The 20,838-nt window shown below is 38.9% G+C and overlaps 1 protein-coding gene across 3 annotated transcripts in view; it reads left to right on the top strand.

The window, feature by feature from the left end:
• Positions 1-5,236: 5,236 nt before the first annotated feature.
• LOC308665223 (glutamate decarboxylase 1-like) overlaps positions 5,237-20,838 on the top strand; it is a 36,166-nt gene continuing 20,564 nt past the window's right edge. For 2 of the 3 annotated variants that reach the window (XM_081322970.1, XM_081322972.1), the window contains exons 1-4: positions 5,237-5,457; positions 14,684-14,818; positions 15,303-15,545; positions 18,027-18,117. In XM_081322970.1, coding sequence (XP_081179096.1) covers positions 5,418-5,457; positions 14,684-14,818; positions 15,303-15,545; positions 18,027-18,117 — 509 coding nt within the window. In that variant the 5' untranslated portion in view covers positions 5,237-5,417. The remainder of the gene's footprint in view (positions 5,458-14,683; positions 14,819-15,302; positions 15,546-18,026; positions 18,118-20,838) is intronic. The other variant, XM_081322971.1, reaches the window with a different exon arrangement.

Raw genomic sequence — 20,838 nt, forward strand, 5'->3', positions numbered from 1 at the left:
CCTGGATGAAGCAAGGGACAGCCTGTGCAATTTCTAAGTAGATTTGACAGACAAATTCACATTTTAACTGTAAAATCGATGTCGTCTCATAATGTAGATGATTAAAACAAGACACATTTAAAAAGTCACCTGTCACTAGGGCATTTATCAGTTTTAAAAGCCCAATTGGCAGAATTATGCCAGTTCCATTTGTCATATGGAAATTGGTCTTTTCTTCTAGTTCTTTGTTCATTCATAAAAGATCCAAACATTTTCTATCACTTGAAATGAAACAGGTCGATTTCAGATATTCCACAAGGAATTTTGCAGCAGTTACTCAAGACATTTATACTTCAAGCATTTGTTGTATATTAATTTCAGACTCAAAGACTCATGTTTTAATTGCCATCTGCTTAGAAAGAATATCTTCTAGTAGCTTCCAATAGTTCCAATATTGTACCTACACTAGGAAGAAATAATGGGCCAAAATGGATGCTAAAGGTAAATTCTAGAAAATAGTCCCAGGATAGAAATGGCAGTGACCTTAGATGAAATCTATTTCAACCTCATCAATTTTACCAGACATTTCCAATTTATTATACACAAAGTCTAAAGTCTGCACAAGACTAAGGCAGATCTATTTATTTATAAAACATAGATATAATATTTAATTGGTTTCTTTAAGAACTTAAACTATCAGCAAAACATTTAAAACATCATACAAGCTCATAATATATGGAATTCATAGGTAGGATTGGAAGAGGAAAAAAACAGTGTTGAGATGACATGCTGGTGCAAAGAGATTTCCAAGCAAATCAAAATGACCTCCCAAACTGGATAAAGAAGCAAATTTGCAGTAGATGTTCACCAAAGATTTTAAATTCACAGTGGGATAGTTGCTGTACTGTCCTTGAGAAGAAACCCAGGAAACCAGCACTGTGGAAGACTGAAGCATTCTCTGTGTTCCCAAGATGTAGAATCTGACTTGAACAATGACTGGTGAAGTAAGTTTTTAAACTATAACAGAAATTAGATTTATTTACAGGAATTACATTTTAGGGATAGATAAAGCCTGGCTAGATGCTTGCTATCAGAGGAGCGAAAAAGCAAGTGCTCTGTGCACGTGAGCCTGGGAAGAAAGCCAGAAGTGATCTCAGGCTAAGTCTCTCTTAGACAAAGAACAAGCAGGGTGTTAGATAAAGAGGAGGCAAAAAGTAAATTCTTAACTATTCATTTACATCTTCTGTTGCTTGAGGATCAAGCGGTGCTGAAGAATCATTATCTATTCAACATCACTGGAGATGTCCAGTGCAATGAGGACAGAATCTGAGAGGACAGGTGGAACAGAATGTGAGGGAAAATAATAATAATAGGAGCTTGATCCAAATATGATGCTCTGTTTCTTCTTTTGTGTAATTCCTGCTATCCAGAAGACAGAAATCACACCGAGTGCAGTGGTGGGATTCAAATACATGAACAACCGGTTCTCTGTGTGGATGCTGCTTCCAGAAGTCCATTCTGAGCTTGGGCCTCCAAGGCTCAGAATGGACTTCTGGAAGCGGTGTCCACACACTTCTGGTGGTCCGTTCTGGGCCTGGGAGGCCTCCTCTGGGCCTCCAAGGCCCAAAACAGACTTCCAGAATTGGCATCCATGCACTTCCAGAGGGCCATTCTGGACCTTGCAAAAAAGAGCTAGGGCTTCAGCTGGTTCGTCAAACTCAACAAAAATTAGCTACTGGTTCTGCTGAACCAGTGCAAACTGCTTGAATTCTACCACTGACCAAGTGTATTCAAGTACAGCGTTTGGCAAACAATTTGGTTGAAATTGAAATCATAATATGGGAAATTAAGTCTGATAAAATATGTTGTCACCAAGATTTGGCAGGTATTTCAAGTACTATATATACTAAACCAAAAGAGAGGCAGAATTGGGACCAAAGACATTTGCCTAGATATTATTACACAATTTAGATCTTCCAAACATAGCCCTGGTTAATAGCCAGGATAAAACAATTGATTCAAGGCAGCACAATTGTGTTTGCTAATAAAAGGAAATAAATTAATGATGGTAGTGATATATTTTTTTTAAAAAAAAATACCATTAGTAATATTTGGATTTTCTATTTCCAAAAATTCTTTGGATCAGATGTGTCACACTCAGATTTCAAATCTGATGTTACCTATTTCTTGGTAGATCACAAAACTGATGACATTATAAGTAACAACTCTTTTAATTTTGTTGTTTGTTTGCTTTGTTGTTCAATTTTTAAAAGCTGCTTGATCATCCTTTGTATCATGAAAGATTACTACTACAGCAATCTTTTGACAATAAAAATTACAATTGCATCCGATCTCTCTTACTCACCTATGACAGAGTTTCAGGATTAAAAGATTTGCAGTTAAAAATTGACCAATTATTCCCACTTCCTCCAAAGGAAAAAAAGCTCATGTGACTTATGGGACAGCTGGGAAATATACAAAGAACAGTAATAAAAAAACTGCAATAAATAATCTCCCACCATAAAAGAAATCACATTACATTACACAGAGAAATATTTTTGTCCATAAATGAAAGGTGTGAGAAATTACTTAGTCTTTTAAAAATACTTTAGTGGCATGAATCAAAAGAAATACGTTGTCATATTTCTCTTCATATCTAAGGGAGAGTAAGTCCCATTGGGCCTAATGGGATTTACTTTGGAGTAAATAAGGTTTGTTTCTGAGTATACGACTGTTTCATTAGTTTTAGAAAATGATGATTGGGACTCAGTGAACAGAATACGTATTATTTAAGTCTTGCAATGAATTAACCCTGGGGGGGGGGGGAAACGAAGATTATTATTAATTTATTGCTAATCTTTTATACTTTGAAGAGAGCCATGTTGTATTTACTGTTGTTTCACAAAGCGCTGTAATAAATGCTTAGAGTTTGGCAGAGAACTGGGGGCCTTCTGAACAGAACAGCTAGTCATGAAACTGCTGGCAACTGTCATTTATCAACCTTTGTAAAGCCATATCTCACACAGTATTCTAGAAATTTATGCCAGAGTTGAAGACTCTAAGAAGAGAATCTGGAATGCTATAGGAAGAGAGGAAATAACTTAGCCAGTGTGCCAATATTCAGTTCTGCCCAAAAAATGAGAACCACCAACCCAAATATAAAATCTTTTAACAGTCATTAGCTGAGCTGAATTATGCATTCTTCTTTGTTCAGATTGGGGTCTAAAAACTGAACATATTCCTTACTATTACATTCGTTAAAAGAATATTAATTATTTTTTTTAAAAAGCACAGTATTTGGGGAATAATTAGTTTATTCATTCTATACATACAGTATAATGATTCAAGCAGCATGCAATATATATTTTAATACCCCTCTTTACTCAATTTATGGAAGAGAATTTGCTTTCAAAAATAATTTCAGAGAAACAGGGTAAATTCTCAAGTGTGGAGCCTCCTATTCCTTCACTAATTTAGTTGAGAGATGATCAAGTGTATATGTGATAACCTATATCATTGCACAATCATCTCATCAGCCTTTTGCATTCAAAGAAAGAGCATGTATATGTAATGTACCAGTTACTGAAGACTTCAAACACATCCTGTCTGTTAAGTGGAACTAGCCACTTACTTAGAGCCTTATTTAAAAAGTAAAAATATTTGGACACCCAGGAGAAAGTGTCTTATTGCTTGTAGGGGATAAACTTGCATATTACTAGCAAGGTTGCAATTTTTATGTCAAAGATGATTCTGAAAAAGATAGACTGAGACTGATCTGAAAGTGATTTAACAGACTACAGGAATGATATGGAAAAAGATGCTACACTGGCTGTACAAATGAAACTGGCTCATGTCTTAATAATTAAAAGGATTAATCTGAAAGAGTAACCTGGATAACTTCTTTATAATGGATTCATAAGACACTTGTTAAAATTTTGAAGAATTTTTATAAGAAAGGGCACACAAAAAATGAAAAGAAATAAAGTTCTAGGACATTATTTGACAGAATGAAAGATCAAGATTGTTAAAAGTAGAAGGAAAGTATTTAAAGTTGGTTTACTTAATTAAGGTTAAAATAGATATATTGTCATTTCTAGTAACTGAGTCTGCTGATCAGGACTGAATGATAAGGCTTTAAGGATCTGCTTATTGACAAGAGATATGGGAAGAAGAGACCATTTGTTATATTTTTAAGAGGTGATATGTTACTACTTGCGATGAAAGGGGTAGTCATTTCTTTATATAATTCTTTTCTTTACCATATCTTTATGTTTTCCTTTTCCATTTTTCTCATTTTAATTTCTGCACTTTTTTCTTCTCACTTTTATTTTCCTTAGTTTATTTTTTTGACATCCTACTTTTATTATTTTTATAAGCAACTCAAATGAATGAATAAATGAACGAATAAATAAATAAATAAATTGGTGAACATATTCCTTGTTCCTCCTATTTTCCCCACAACAACAACTTTGTGAAGTGAGTTGGGTCAAAAGAGAGTATCTGACCAAATGCCTTAGGCCAGACTATAACTCATGATCTGCTGATTTCTAGCCTGATCCTTAATTAGCTTTATCTTTTTAATTGTAACATTTCATAAAATTACTTTTTTTAAAAAACGAAGAGGATAGAAGAGCTAAAACAGAGTAGGATTATCTGCTGGAATAACAGCCAGATTTCTGGAAAGCAGAAAAAAAATGTTTTGAGTAACTTAAAAGTAGATTTTGGCATAACATTATTTCATTCCACCCCAAAGAAGGTATAAATAGACCTATAGGAAACATATTGTGCACAGTACCAAAGTACTTCCATAGGTGTTTTCCTATACTTCTTTTGTTTCCCATCAGCTATTTCTCAAAGGACAAAAAGTTAGTCATTCCAAATAACAAATGCAGATTGTTCTTTTAATCTCTAGATATGTCCTACGTTGGATATGTCCTGAAGATTCCAAGCTATTTCATGGAACAGACTTTTTTTTTTCTTCCTGATTCAGCCAACAGCACATTCTTTTCAAAAACCTCTTCTCATAGAAACTTCTTTTCACGAACAAGTTTATTCCAGGAAGATAGGGAAAAAGTAGAGCCAGTCTTATCAATGCCACACATTTTTTTTTCCTATCAGTTCTCGTTCGGTTTGGTGGGTAAGAATGAAGAAATGGCTGTAGCAATAAAAACAACATTGTCTCTTTAAAAAACAAGTTCCTCATAAATTAAATCTCAAATTTTTGTCTCCGCCTATTTTCCAATCATGTAGTGGAATGCCCAGAGGCACTGAGCAGTCTAGTATTATGAAATACTCCATAATGAAATAAATTAGTTCAGCAGGAGGTACATTTGTGGATACTTGCGTTCAGTTCTATTGCTATAATTTTTTCTTGTCTTTTTTTGTTTTTAGTACTGTGGATATTACTCAGTGGTGCAGGATTATTCAGAAAGAAGCAGATGGATTTCCAGAGGATTACCCACCCAAGTAAGCCTAAAGGTATCATTGTCTCACCCTCTACCCATATCCCCTCTGAAAATATTCTAGCTCTTCCAGAGTTCCAAAAATAGAAAACAGCTTTAGGATTGCTCTGCAGCTGATCAGGATCTTGGGAATGGGAGAGTTTTGAGACTGTTAACAGTTGGAAGATCTCTATGGGAAAACACCTCTAAGGGAAGAAAAATTTCTTGCAGGTAAAGCTTCATTTTCTCTGGGCATCTCAAAACGATTTATGTGATTCAGTTGTGGATTTTATGGGGGGGGGGAAAGTGTGCTGGAAAAGAAATACTTAAACCTTAAAACCTTTTTTTTCCCCTGGGGACTAGAAGAGATTTTTTTTCAATTTCTTTTGAAATAGATTAGTTTATTTTTTAAAAAAATAATCCAAAGAAACCTTCTTGAAGCTTAAGTATATTTAGAGTCTCAGGATGGAACTTCCTAAGACTTCACTGGACCTATGACTTTTTCATCTGCTTTATTCTGAATGTTGGACATGTGCTTTCGATTAAAAAAGAAAACAGTAACCTGTTTTTGTTTTTTCAGATAATAAATTCACTTTTCCAAGCAACTATTTGTGGGTGCTGTTTGCTAGTAGATTCATTGTTGCAATGTGGTGGTGCAGATTTAAGCTAATAGGAAACTGATGTAATGCAGGAAGTAATAGAAGTAATGCAGGAAGGTATGTTTTTGTGGGGTTTTGTTTGTTTTGTACCTTCAAGTCAGTGTTGACATCTGACATCTGCTTGAAAAAGTCCCTGCAGTTTTTTTGGCAAAGTTTTTCAGAAGTGGTTCCCACAGCTCAAGCTGTGTTTATGTCTAAGGCAGGACTAGAACTATGCTAGAACTACACTCTTCGGGGGGGGGCAGGAGTCACACTTCATAGGGAATGATCAGACGTGGGGGGTGATTCTACAGCTGCATAGTGGGCAGAGAAATGAATTCAGAAAGGATCCTCCCTAACTTATCAGGCTAAAGATGTGTACTTCTAGATTTAAAAGGTTCTGTTAATGTAACCTCACAATAAAGTAGAATTAGCTCATCAGGTAGAGAGCTTAGTGGCTCACATGGTTAAGACACTGGGTTGATCCATGTTTGAGACCTGGTTGTTGCCACTATCTGGGTGAGCTCCCATCACATGCTCCAGCTGCCAACCCAGCAGTTTGAAAGCGGGAGACCACAAGTAGATGGTTATCACTTTGGTCGGCAACTTAACAGGGACATAAAAAGAGCCCCAACTGGGTGTCCCCCAGGCAATGGTGGTGTCACCATTTAATCCTTTTGGTAATAATAGCTCATCAGGTCATGGTTTCTGCCTGATTTACCTGGGAAGGATGACACTAATGTGGGAAAAAGACACGTCTATAAAACCTATTATTTCCTTCTAAGCATAATTCAGAAAACTAAGAAGATCCTTAAGTACTTGGGATCCAAGGTGATCATAATATGGTACATTTGGTTTTAGTACAATGTGAAGTGTGAACCTAACCACTGTGATAAGAAATTGTAGCTTAGTAATAAGATCCCTGAGCAAAAAGCTCAGTTGGTGAAGTCTATGAATACTTGCATAGTTTCCCAAATCTGTGCTTCTGTAAATAAAACAAGAAGCGAATGAAATATTTTGATGTCTATGGCAAAATAAAAAGATAAACTTCCTTGTTACTGAGTTTGTCTTCCTGGATTCTGTGCTAATTTGATCTATGAAGCATACGGCTAATAGGAGCATATCGTTGTAACTGGGAGATACCCTAACAAAATGAAGCAATGTAAAGAATACTTAAGCAAGGTTTTTGAGTTTCCTATCGATCTAAAAGCAGCAGTTCCTCCATAATGTATTTCAGGGAAACAAAGTCAAAAGCCTGAGAAACATGTCCACCACACTGAGTGAGAGAATACACAGTAATGCTATCCTTCTATTTTTCCCCCCTGTGGAAAGTTCTATCATCTATCAAAATGGTCTACTTTATCTAGAATACTTGGAGTAATTTAGATTAATAGGCGATAACACAAAGAGCACAAATGTTCTCTTGGCATCTGAACAATCAGCTGCAGAATTTTGTCCTAGTTGAGGCTGATTTGACCTGAAACTTTCAAACATGATGTCAATGCTGCTAACATCGAATGTTATTGCTTGACACTTTCTATAAGAGCTTATCATCTTCCAAGAGCTTGATTCCCCTTATTAATACTTTAGTAAGGAGAATCCTGAGCAATCCTGAAAAGTAGCACAAATTATGAGATAAGTCATAAGGCAACCAGGAAGCTTGATGATTAATGAATTGATAATTGATGACAATTTAAAGTAAGTTCAAATTCATGTACTTTAAATATTAACTACACTATCTCTGAAAAAGGTGAACCTTTGTAGAACATTTGCCCTAACTTAAAAAAAAATATATGAAATTCTGGAAGGGCTCCATGGATTAGCAGCATCTGTGTTGTAACCGTCTCAGGTATGTTTTTTCTTCTAATTCATCTTCTGGCCTTCTTGCTCTTCTTCTTCCTTGCCTTCAAAAAAGAAGAACTATAGTGTGTTGCAGTGGTGTAAATGAGAAGTAACAAGGACATGAATTACTGCAGAGGTCTTCAAACTTGGCCCTTTTATGACTTATGGACTTCAACTCCCAGAATTCCTCAGCCAGCATGTCCACAAGTCATAAAAGGACCAAGTTTGAATACCCCTGAATTACTGTGAGAAGGACTTAGCTAACATTAGTAAATATAGAAAAGCTAATCAGTTGGTACTCAGATGACAAATCACCCCAGAACATAATGAAGAAAGTAAAGACAGATAAACCAGAAGACAATACCGTATGATTATACTAGTGGAGTTCTAGTACAACAGTCCCTGCAGGGAAGATTATGGATCCAAACTTGGGAAGATGCAAGAATTTGAATTTTAGATAATTTGCATTATTCCTTCTGAGCAGCGCATTTAATTCAAACCCAGATAAAATGGTTGTGCACTGCAGCAACAAGGGAGAGGAGGCGTGTTCCTTCAACAACACATACTAGTCCATTGTTTATACTCAGTGAAATGTAGCAGACAAGCCAGTTGTCATCTCTTCTTCTATCAGAAGGTGAAAAACACTAATTCTGAGATAAAGTAAGAAAACATTGCAGAGGTTCACCTTGGTTCCTGGAGCAGGGCAAATGCACTCCAGCATTCCTGCACTTCAGAACTGGTGGATGAATCATGCTGAACCAAACAGGAAGTGCAGATAATTGTGAATGCATCATTTCAAAAGGAAAATAGTGAAGGGGGGGTTGGTAAAGCATGGAGACAAAAAGTTCAGTAGAGCATGAGCATAGGTACAAAGTTAAATGAAGTAGGATGAGAGATAATACCATAGGTTGCACACAAATGAGTGGGAAATATTTGCTAGGCTTTTAAAACTGCAAGAATGTTTAAGGCATGCAAGTTGAAGGAAGTAGGAACATGTTAAAATAAAAGGCTTGGATGTCAAAATAATAAGGTAGGTGTAATGTATTGGGCTTTGTTTTACTGAGTGTATCAGGTGGGTTTTGATTGCTGAAAGGTTATTTAAGCAGGGAGCTGGCTAACGGCTCCCAGCTCCTCAAACAACCCGTCTCCAGCGCCGCCATTGGCTGCTTCGAGGGCGGCAATAGGTTGCTTTAAACCTATTGGCTGCCACCTAAAGGCCAGGGTATAAATAGCTGCATTCGCAGGCCTATTTCCCCAGTTCGGTTCCTGCAAGCAAATAAAGTGTGTTTCTGACTGAACTCACTTGCCTCGTCTCTTCGCTCAAGCAAAGAACCCAGTACACAACACTGGCAACGAAGGTGGGATTCTGCTTCTCCAACAGAGCTGAGAGTCACTAGAGGAGATGCCGGAACGTGCCTGGCGGGAAAGCAATTCCCCTCCCCTATGGTCAGCCTAGCACAGCCATGCTAGCGACCACGGACCCAGAGGATCAGTCCCTGGGCACACCGAGGAGCAGGACAAGGAGCTCCAGCCATGAAGACCAACCCGAAATGGCAAAGGTTGGAAAGCTGGAAGAATTTGACATAGCTCACCCAGAAAGATGGTCCTCATATCTATCCAGGGTTGAGAACTACCTCTGCACCAATCAAGTCACCGAGGACAGCCTGAAGGCCACTACGCTCCTGTGTGTTTGTGGCCCAGCTAGGTTTGACATCGCAGAGAACTTGTTCGCGCCGACGCCATTGGAGTCTGTAACGTTCACGGACTTGAAGAAATGGCTCGGTGACCACTTCCAGCCCAAGCTGTTGGTAATCACTTGGCACCATGTGTTCGAACAGAGGATTCAATAGCCGGGTGAATTCATTGCAGTGTTGAGGCAGGCCATACGCCTGTGCCAGTTCTCCGACTTAGAGGAGAGGCTCTGGGACTGACTCGTCTGCGGCCTCCAGAATTGAGAGTTGCAACAAAAGCTCTTCACCAAAGAGACTCTGTTGTTTCCAGACTGTTCTGTACCAGCCTGCTACCGGCCTTGCAGAAAAGGCAACCCCTTTATAAACGGCAAGAGGCTGGAATACGTCTGCCAAATTTATTACAAAAACAAACAAGACACGTACCAAGATACAGGAGCTTTGAAACACTATCTGAGCGGTTGCTTTCAGCAAACCAGCCCTCCCCAAACATTCCCTTTATAAAGAGTTCAGGGCATGGCCTCTCTTTGCCTCCTTCCGAGAAGCCCCACAGCCTTCCTCTGTTTGCTCCTACTTGACTGCCTCCTGCGTCGGGCATCCTTGAACAGGGCCAGCTGTGGGTCATCTTCATCCACACTGTCAGGCTCACACAGCTGGGTCTCCATGGTGACCAAGTGGGAGGGGCCTGCCTGAGGGCTATCATCAGCAAGATCTTCAACACCCCCCCCCTCCCTCTGAGTCGTCGTCCGACCCAACTGCCGAACCCACAGGCTGACTCTGAATCACAACACTGACACACTGAAGGAGATCTTGGTGGACGAAGCCGCCGGCGGGGCCATATGAGCCATGTGGCTCGCCAAAACAGCACAGCAAGAGGAGGCTGTCCACCACAAGGATGTCGAACATGCTGAAGACTCCGATGACAACACAGAAGTTGACAAGCTCCAAAGGCACGACGACCAACACATTGCAGCGACAAGCAACAAGGGACAACTTACAAGGCACATCCCTTCCTTAGGTGCCCAGGGTGTGGTGGCTGCCACCAACGCTTGGACTGTAGGTTCTGAACAGCCATGTGCCAGGCCTACAGGAAGACCGGCCACATCACATCCATCTGCAGAGGTCATCAGAGAGACCAGCAATCGAATCGCCAGTCAGACATTCCAATCAGGAGAGGTACTGGGGCCCCGGGGCAGTTTAACATAGGGTTTTGCTCCAGCCGCAGAAGTGTTTGCTGCACAGGAGCTCACCGCCCCATTAAGCCAAAATGGGGTCAATTAAGTCAAGAGCAAGGCCACACTGCCGTCAAATTTAAGGGGTTTTCTGGGCACCTGGACATTGTCGTAGTAGGGGGTCAGTGACTCTGGGGTGGGCTGACCTGGAATGGCCAGCCAGAGAAACACGAGTCAGCCAAACTCTCTTGGACACAGGGATCCTGGTCTACCAGCCCAGCGGGCAAGCTGGTAGCCCAGGAGCTGCCGGGATCACCCAGGTGATCTACAAGGGTTCGCAAACTTCCTGCGTACTTACAGGATTTTGTCCTAAAATAATTGTGCTGTAATGTATTGTCACTGAAATTGCTGCTTGTCAGGGGAGGATTATTACTCCCCTATCAGAAGGTGATGAACCATGGTTCATTTGATGCATGGTGAACATCAAAGAAAGAAATCCGAGGCATATTCTACTGTAAAACTTTTAATGAGAAAACAAAAGACCTAACTGACTACATCTCTCATCAGGCAGAATACAAAGTAAAAGTGAGAAAACTTTTTCTAGCCATGCGCACTTAGTAGGACAAAACAGAGTAAAACCATAACATGGCTGGACATGTGACAATCACTATGGTTACATGATAAGATAGTAACACAGGTGCAGAGAGTAGGGGAAAATATACAGACAGAAATGAACAAAGCTGGCAAAACTAAAAAAAATGCAGTGACACTGCTAGTCAGGAAAGCCTCTGTATTAGCGAATATGTGGAACAATGCTGTACTCATGCATACTGCTATTCTGTATTCCTTTTGTTGCTATAATGTGTGTACATTCTAGGGGGGAGGGGTGTAATGTATTGGGCTTTGTTTTACTGAGTGTATCACGTGGGTTTTGATTGCTGGAAGGTTGTTTAAGCAGGGAGCTGGCTAACGGCTCCCAGCTCCTCAGTCAACCCATCTCCAGCACCACCATTGGCAGCTTCTAGGGCGGCAATAGGTTGCTTTAAACCTATCGGCTGCCACCTAGAGGCCAGGGTATAAATAGCTGCATTCGCAGGCCTGTTTTTCCAGTTTGGTGACTGCAAGCAAATAAAGAGTGTTTCTGACTGAACTCATTCGCCTCGTCTCTTCGCTCAAGCAAAGAACCAAGTACACAACAGTAGGACTGGTCTTTGTCTTGCTTGCGTGCCTCCCAATTTTTTCCCACACAGAAAAAAAACAACACCCTCACCCATTCTAAAGAAAGCATTGTGTTTTGTTATTGGTAGATTTGATTATATAATTTGGGGAATGAAAACAGTTAATTGAGGTTTGGTCCTGTGTTTGTTTTGAACACAGAAAAGAAAAGGTGGATATATAGAACAAAGGAAAGCCTAGAAGACATGTTCAGTCTTTTCTTTGAATGCCCTAAAGCCAGGTTAAAAAAAAACATTTATGCAATTTCGTGCTTGCATGGTGACATCATTTTAATCTGTGTTATTACTGTGGGGTTTATATTTCACCTCCACTTTATAATGATTTGTTCTCTATTTTGTTCAGTTTATTTCTAATGAAATTAGATTGGCAGAAGTTTCAATCTACAAAAGCACAAGTAAGGTGAAATCTGTTCTTATCTTTAGGAACCCTGATATTTAAGTTGTTTTTCCTTTGTGCATATTTAAATAAGTATTCTGTATCACAAAGAAAATCAGGATATTAAAACATTTGCAGTCACACTGAATATCTTTTCTTAAAACTGTTTAAAAAGTAAATATTGTTTCAGAGAAAAGCATCATCAGATAACAATAAAGTTGGGCAGAACATTTCACATCTCTTATCAATGTTTTTTTTTCTCTTCCAAATCACCATTGGCATCATATATGCCTGCTGAAAGTACTAGAAAAAGGGCTCCACTAAAGTCTCATTGATTGATTTTCAAGCTGAAATTCAGCTCAAATCAAATATCATCTACTTTACCAAATGCCCTTTCTAATTAAAGAAACCAGGGTATTTTTATATGTCTTGTAGCCATGCTAACGAGTGGTTATTATTTTTAGTAATATCAGGCCAAAGAAAAGATTAAATCTCTTTCACCCATGCAGATAGAGGTGTGTAGATTTGTACAAGTACACTATGAAGCTCTAACTATGGTTTTCAATAGAGCTATAAGTTAGGCAAAGATATTATGAAGTAGTAAAAAGGTAAAGGTAAAGGTTCCCCCGCACGTGCGTGCTAGTCGTTTCCAACTCTAGGGGCCGGTGCTCATCTCCGTTTCAAAGCCGAAGAGCCAGCGCTCATCCGAGGATGTCTCCGTGGTCATGTGGCCGGCATGACTAGACGCCAAAGGCGCACGGAACGCTGTTACCTTCCCACCGGAGTGGTCCCTATTTTTCTACTTGCATTTTTATGTGCTTTCGAACTGCTAGGTTGGCAGAAGCTAGGACGAGTAGCAGGCGCTCACTCTGCTACGCGGCACTCGGGATTCGACCCGCCAAACTGCCGACCTTCTGATCGACAAGCTCAGCGTCCTAACCCACTGAGCCACCGCGTCCCCTTATGAAGTAGTACAGCACCCTAAAAATGACTATATTCATTTAGAAATTGTAAATGTTGCTATAGTTTCATGGGATGTGGAATCCTTCAGTTAAAGGTTTTTAATTAAATAATTATAATTCATTGTAGTAGGGACCTCAGTTGTCTGAATTCTGATCAGACTGGAAGTCATACACATCAACAAATAACAGATTACTCAGGAAACTCCTGAGGTGCACATGAACAAGAAAATGTATGTAACCTACCCACAAGAGCCTTGGTGGAGCAGTGGGCTGATGCCTCCTTAAGTAACACCAGCTGCCTGCAATTAGTGCAGGTTCGCATCCCACCAGGCTCAAGGTTGACTCAGCCTTCCATCCTTCCAAGGTAGGTAAAATGAGGACCCAGATTGTTGGGGGCAATAAGCTGACTTTGTAATAATGCCGCTTGGGGTGTGTGTGAAAGCCCTAATAAGCAGGCATATACATAGAATGAAGGCTATTGCTAAGCACATTGATTTGTGCTTCTTAGATTGTAAGCCACCCTGAGTCTTCGGAGAAGGGCGGGATATAAATGGAATTTAAAAAAAAAAGTTTATGTTCAGGGAAAAATAAAATAAAAAATACAGTCACATACAAATAACTAATATTTCAGGAACTACAGTAATTAGTTTAAAAGCCTACTTTGTACCTCCAGAAACCAAGATAGGAGAAAAAAGAATCAAAGTGCAAAGAAACCAGAAATAAAGACAATAACTCATTTCTCCTGTGATGTATAGAGAACCTGGTCCTGATGTTTACTATTTATTTATTTACATTAAATTTATTATGGCTGCTTATTCCAAGGGACTGCAAGTTTCCTATGTGACATAGAACTTGGTAGAGGGTCTATGGTCTTCCTCCTAGCCTTGAGTCTTCTCAAACCACGTTGTGCATAATAATAAGGTTAAGCAAGAGAAAGTGGGGCCAGCCTGCCTTGCTCTGTTTTCTCTGCTCATGGTCCTAATCTCATAATGGATTGTACATACAGCATCTGCAAGTCTACGAATCACATTAATGGCTGAAGAAATCTGGAGATGAGACGGAAGTCACCTGCTCCATCTCTAAGAAACTAATCATTATAATATAGTCAAAACCATCATTTTTTAAGAGTATGTACCAAAGCAGATAAAAATATCAGAGGAAGAAGAAAAATCCATTAGCTATTTTATTTTTTATCCTAAAATTCTGTATTCCTGTTTGAGGTTACCTTTTAGGGCAGTTACTCTAACCTTCAAGCACAGCAGTTAATCACCTAAGGTCTTCTACCTGCTACTCAAACATTGGTATGGTAATTTTTTTAAAAAGATGCTTATTCTTGTGCTACTTTCCCAGATGGGCCGGCCCATTCAGAACCTCACCAACAGAAATCCAAACATATTTCTACTTTACATGGAGAACATGAAGAGAAAGGAAAAAAATCTGCTTTTCAAAACTTTGAAACAAATTTTTCGAACATATATGGCTCAGGTAATACTAACATTTATCTGAAAATACATGTTTCAATTTGTGTGTTTTGCGATTTTTCAGTCTGTGTGTTTGAAAGGAAACCTGTTGACATGTATAGGGAACTTTTGATGGCTTTGTTCTTATCTAAAGAGAATAAAGTTTTGCTCCATTATTTTATTTATTTTCTTAATATCTGCATGGTATCACTTTCAGTAGAATTGTTTGTTCATCAGATCTGTTGGCCTACGACTCTCAGGAAATGGCTTAACGCTTTAAATTTAACAGGTTTATTTAGGAAAGTTTGGAAATGTAGTTTATCTTTTTATAAAGCAGAGAAACAAGTGAAAGAACTAGGAGAACTTGGTTTTTCTATCCAATTGGGGACGTACAATTATGAAGGAATCCTCCAACCGTGTGGCAATTCTTTGTTTCACTTTCATCATTACTTTCCTCCTAAATTCTACTTTTCACAAAAATGTTATTTTATCCGGGGCTGTTTCCTTAGATTTGTTGCCAGCTTGGAATGGTGAGGAAAGCACCAAACATTTTCTTCATGAAGTGGTGGATATTATCTTCAGTTATATCAAAAAGGCCATAGACGGAAAGAGCAAAGTGCTGGATTTCCACCATCCACATCAGCTTCTGGAAGGGCTAGAAGGCTTCAATTTGGAACTCTCTGATCACCCTGAGCCTCTGGAGCAAATTCTTATAGACTGCAGGGACACCTTGAAATATGGTGTTAAAACAGGTAACTTACTGTGTAATGTGATTTTGCAGCACTGTTTTAAGCAATCCACCAGATGTTCCAATATCTGTTCATCATCTAAATGAAACTTTCACTTTTAAAAGCAAAATGCTTCCAAACACAGGTAGTCTTCACTTAATGACTGATTGTTGGTTCTTTGTATACTACTATGTTTATTCATGTAATAAGCTACTGATTTATTTATTTTTTTGAAACTCCACTTTGGGGTAGACACAAAACTAGTTTGTACACTTGTCTGTTTGCATGTTGGAGAAGAGATCGTACCGTCCTGCACATATGACAAAAACTTTGCATGTAAACTTTTATTTAAAATTACAGTCCTTCACTCTTAAGTTAAAAAGAGGGAAGAGTGGCACAAACATCTCCTCCAGGTGTGACTTTTTTTCCCCATGTGACCTGTTGCCTTTGGAGCCTGGTAGAAGGAAGCAGACATAGCTTATCTGATTGAGTGACTAATAGCTATAGGAGGCTGTTGTTTGCATGGAAAAGGCATTAGGTATTTTAATGGATTTGAAACTTATATCTGTAACAAAGTCTCACTTATTTTCACAAAGCACGCAAAAAGTTTGAGAAAATGCAGGGAGAAGGCTGAAAGATGAGGAAATGCAAACAAACAAAAATATTACCGTAAGTGTTTCAAGAGCTGTAGGGGAAGAGAAACAGAGCAGAGAGTGAAGCCAAGACAGGAAGAATGGGATTTCTCAGAACCAGGGCTTTTTTTCTCATAGAACGCTCAGAACGGAGTTCCGGCACCTTTTTTGGATGGAACCTTGTAGGGTAGGCAAGATGGGTTGTATGACATGTGTGAGTTCCGGCACCTTTTTCTTTTACAAAAAAAGCACTGCTCAGAACTAAACACAAAGTCCCCTTGTTGCCCCAGAAAACTGCTTCTGCCTGGGATGTGATGCCCAATAAACCTCATACTGAAGTGGAGATTTACAAAAGCTTTATTCTGCGTAGAAGAAAGGAAGCAAGGGGATCATTCCCACCAGGCCTGTGTTAAGACCACTCCTGCTATAGTACAGTTTTTATAGATGCTTCTCCCTAAACCCACCTTAAGCCAATCTCTCATAGGTTATCCTATGACTTTATCAAGATTTGTTAATATCGCTTAGCTTGCATTTGCAATGTTTAGCAGTCACCAGCACATTTACCCCTATTTTCCAGTAACAAGTGGTACATTGTGCTATGCTTAGTACACTGCACCGCCCTCTCCCCAAGTTCCACTTTTCTTAAGCCGTTGCCTTTGACATACCTGTAACAGTTATCTATCTATCTATCTATCTATCTATCTATCTATCTATCTATCTATCTATCTATCTATCTATCTATCTATCTCTATCTCTATCTCTATCTCTATCTCTATCTCTATCTCTATCTATCTATCTATCTAACTATCTATCTATCTATCTATCTATCTATCTATCTATCTATCTATCATCTATCTATCTGCAATAGTGGAGAACATTTGTAGCTAAAGTGTAGTGTAGGATGAGGGTGAAGGATCCTTCTCTGAGCTTGTGGGTTGGTGTCCGAACGTTTCATCATCAAGCTAGGTAAGATGTTACAAAACGTTGGGAAACCAACCCACAAGCTCGGATAACAAACCTTTACCCTCACACAACACACATATATTAGCATTATCATAAGTTTCCTATCTTCTGCCAACCTAGCAGTTCGAAAGCACGTAAAAATGCAAGTAGAAAAATAGGGACCACTATGATGGGAAGGTAACAGCGTTCCATGTGCCTTTGGTGTCTAGTCATGCCGGCCACATGACCACGGAGATGTCCTCAGACAAACGCTGGCTCTTCGGCTTTGAAACGGAGATGAGCACCGGCCCCTAGAGTTGGAAACGACTAGCACACATGTGCGGGGGAAACTTTACCTTTACCTGTAAGTTTCCTATTCTTGTGACTCTCAGGTTTCTTGTGCATGCAATTGCATTGTTCCACCATGAGCAAGCATGTTCTGAGGATTTTACTAGCTAAGCTAATTTCATTACTTCTCATGCACCAGCAAATGTCTACAACTACCAATTCTTCCCTAGAGACTATAATTTTAGGGGGGGGGTTGTCTTTTGCCTTTTCTTCACCCTGATGCTAGATTTTATGATTTTTAAGCTTTTCCAATGCAGACTTCTAAAATATAAATCTCCACAGCTCAAACTTTCACGGACTATATCATTTTTCACAGTATTCTTTCTTGGATGCATCTCTCATAAGTGACTTTTGTAATGCAGATTCAGGAAGAGACTTTTGCTCTTTGTTCACCGCTGTGCCATGAATGTTTTGATGGATATTGTAGTCCCATAAAAAAATGCCACCTCTTTTTATATATAAAACATCTAGGCACACGGGCTAAATGCTTTTTTTTACACTATCTTCCAACTCCCTGTGGATGCTTTATTGCAACAGTTACAGTGAATTAAAATGATGTATTTCTAACATTTGTATTTTTAAGCACATCCCCGTTATTTCAACCAACTCTCCAGTGGCCTTGACATTATAGGACTGGTTGGAGAATGGCTGACAGCTACTGCAAATACAAACATGTATGTACTGTAATCTCAGTTTTATATATACTGTATATCATTAATCTGACAATAAATAATATTTCAGCAAAATAGTAAGCTGCTCTTTAAGAATGAAAAGACAAATGAAGGACTTAGTTAATACAAAGATTCTTCTCCAAGAACCTCATTGGAATCTTCTCTATATCTGTGCCTGTACACACATGCGTGCGGATGCACACAAACATTAACACACACATTTTAAAGTACTAAAACAAGATGTTTCAATGACCATCTAATAGTTTAACGTGCTACTTTTCTTTCTTTTATACTAGCCTTTGACACTGTCACCTTCACTGTTTCCATTTTTCATTTGATTCTCAATTTTTAAATGTTTATCTAGAACAAAGTACATTTGCCAGGTGGAAAGTACATAAACCAAATAAATAAGCATTTGCAATATATTGGAAAAGTGTGTAGACTGTTCGATAAAAAGCCACATTTTTCTATTGAAAAAAAAAGGTTTTTTTAGGATTAAAGTACACGTTATTAACCATGCTCCCTTTCTTAATAAAAAGAACATGCATCTGGGGTTTGGACTATCATTTTGAAAGGTCTGCAAATTACCATTCCCCAAAGACTATTTCCCTTCTTTAAGGGGGAATAAGAAGCATGAATGGCATGGTCCACTACGTTCTTGGGACTTGGGGAGCTTAGTCAATCCTGGGTTCACCCCAATGTATTAAGGAAAATCTGATTGACATTTTAAATGATAACTGCTTGATACTTTATGCCTAATAGGCTGGCTGGATCATGTGCAATAAGTAATACAAACCAATAAAAGCTACTTCTTAGAAGTAGTACATTGTTTAGTTCTTTAAAAAGATCTTTTTTCCTGTTGATCCAGAAGCAAAACCCCTATGTGTGTTGACAGGTTTGTAGTCTCATTAGTAATACAGGTAGATCTTGACTTATGACCACAATTGAGCCCAAAATTTCTGTTAAGTGAGACATTTGTTTAGTGAGCTTTGCCCCCATTTTACAATCTTTCTTCCTTTAGTTGTTAATCATTGCAGTTGATAAGTTAGTAACACGGTTGTTAAGTGAATCTGGTTTCCTCATTGACTTTGGTTACCAGAAGGTCGCAAAAGGGATCACATGACTTTGAGACACAGCAATGGTCATAAATACGAACCAGTTGACAAGCATCTGAATTTTGACCCCATGATTGTGGGTATGCTGCACAAGTTATAACTGTGAAAAATAGCCACTTTTTTCAGTGTCGTTGTAACTCACTAAATGAACAGTTGTAAATTCAGGACTACCTGTATTTATTTTCTTTTATTCAAGAAAAACAAAAATAATTTGGCATTTGTTGTTGTAAATAAACTTCAGTGCTCAAGTAATATTACCAATATTAACAGCTCTTGCAGGCTATAGAAGAGGCTAGTGCTTCTGCTCAGCACAGAAAGATTGAAATACTTTTGCTCATGCTTCAGTCACATGTGTAACTTTCTGAGCATCAGAATTCATCTCCCTGGTAAAATTTTAACAAGATGGCCATTATGTAATAAATGTGGAGGAAAAAAAATGTTGGAAAAAGTTCACTGGAGTCAATGGGAAGTTTGTTGAGAACTTCAGATAATAATAAACCTTTTATTGTCAAAGTACAACATGTGTACATTGAGATTAGCTGAGCCTCCCCCCGTGCTCTCTCCCCCCAACACACAGTGACAACAAACCCCACACCATGTGAACCAACTACACCACACACCGGCCTCCCAAGTCAATTCTGCATAAGTTCACAGAGATTATATCCCATTTAAAAGCCTAACAGCCCACGGATAAAAGCTATTTTTCAGCCTGTTGGTACGGCTGGCTATACTCCTATATCTCCTACTGGATGGTAGGAGAGTAAAGAGATACTGTCCAGGGTGTGAGTCATCCCTGAGAATCTTCCTCACTCTTCCAAGGCAACGAGCCCTGGCGATGTCATCCAGTGGTGTCAGGGGACAGCCCACAATGTCTTGTGCTATGCTCACTACCCTCTGTAATACTTTCCTGTCCGCGGCTGTCAGACCAGCATACCAAACCACAATACCATATGAGAGGACGCTCTCTATAGTGGACCGGTAAAAGAGGGTCATTAGCTGTTGTTCTACCCTGTTCTTCCGCAAGACCCTAAGAAAGTGAAGCCTCTGCTGGGCCTTTCTAGCCACCTGGGTTGTGTTAACTTTCCAGGTCAGATCTTCACAGAGGTAGACTCTGTGAATTAATGGTCATGGTAAATTATACAAAATATCAGAAAATTTAAACATTTCCTCTTCTGGGTTAAGTATCTAATAATTTGGATGGAACAAAGAGAGCCATTTGTGATACAAGATGGCATCAGTTCAACTCTTCAAAAGCTTTGAAAAAGATCCCCTTTCCTTGCTAAACAGTCTGATTTATATGCAGCATGTTTGATAGTTAAAATTAGGGTATACAATAACACCCATAAACTCTTAGTTGCCCAGGAACCTAAAACATCAAGCCCTACAATGCACAACTACAATACACAACTTTTATTTATTCCTTTATTCAATTTATATGCCTTAGCAAGTTACTTCATATGGCCTATAAAGCAGCATGAAACAGAAATAAAGTTCTCTCATCCTAAAGTCATAGAAAGAAGGAGATTCTAGGACACAAGCTGTCCTTCTATGTATTTCTTTACATTGATATTTTATTGAGAGTTTTATTGAATGGCTCAGAGTGCACTAT

Source organism: Vipera berus (genome assembly GCF_964194415.1).
Source record: "Vipera berus genome assembly, chromosome: 3".
In the NCBI taxonomy this organism is placed as follows: Eukaryota; Metazoa; Chordata; class Lepidosauria; order Squamata; family Viperidae; genus Vipera; species Vipera berus.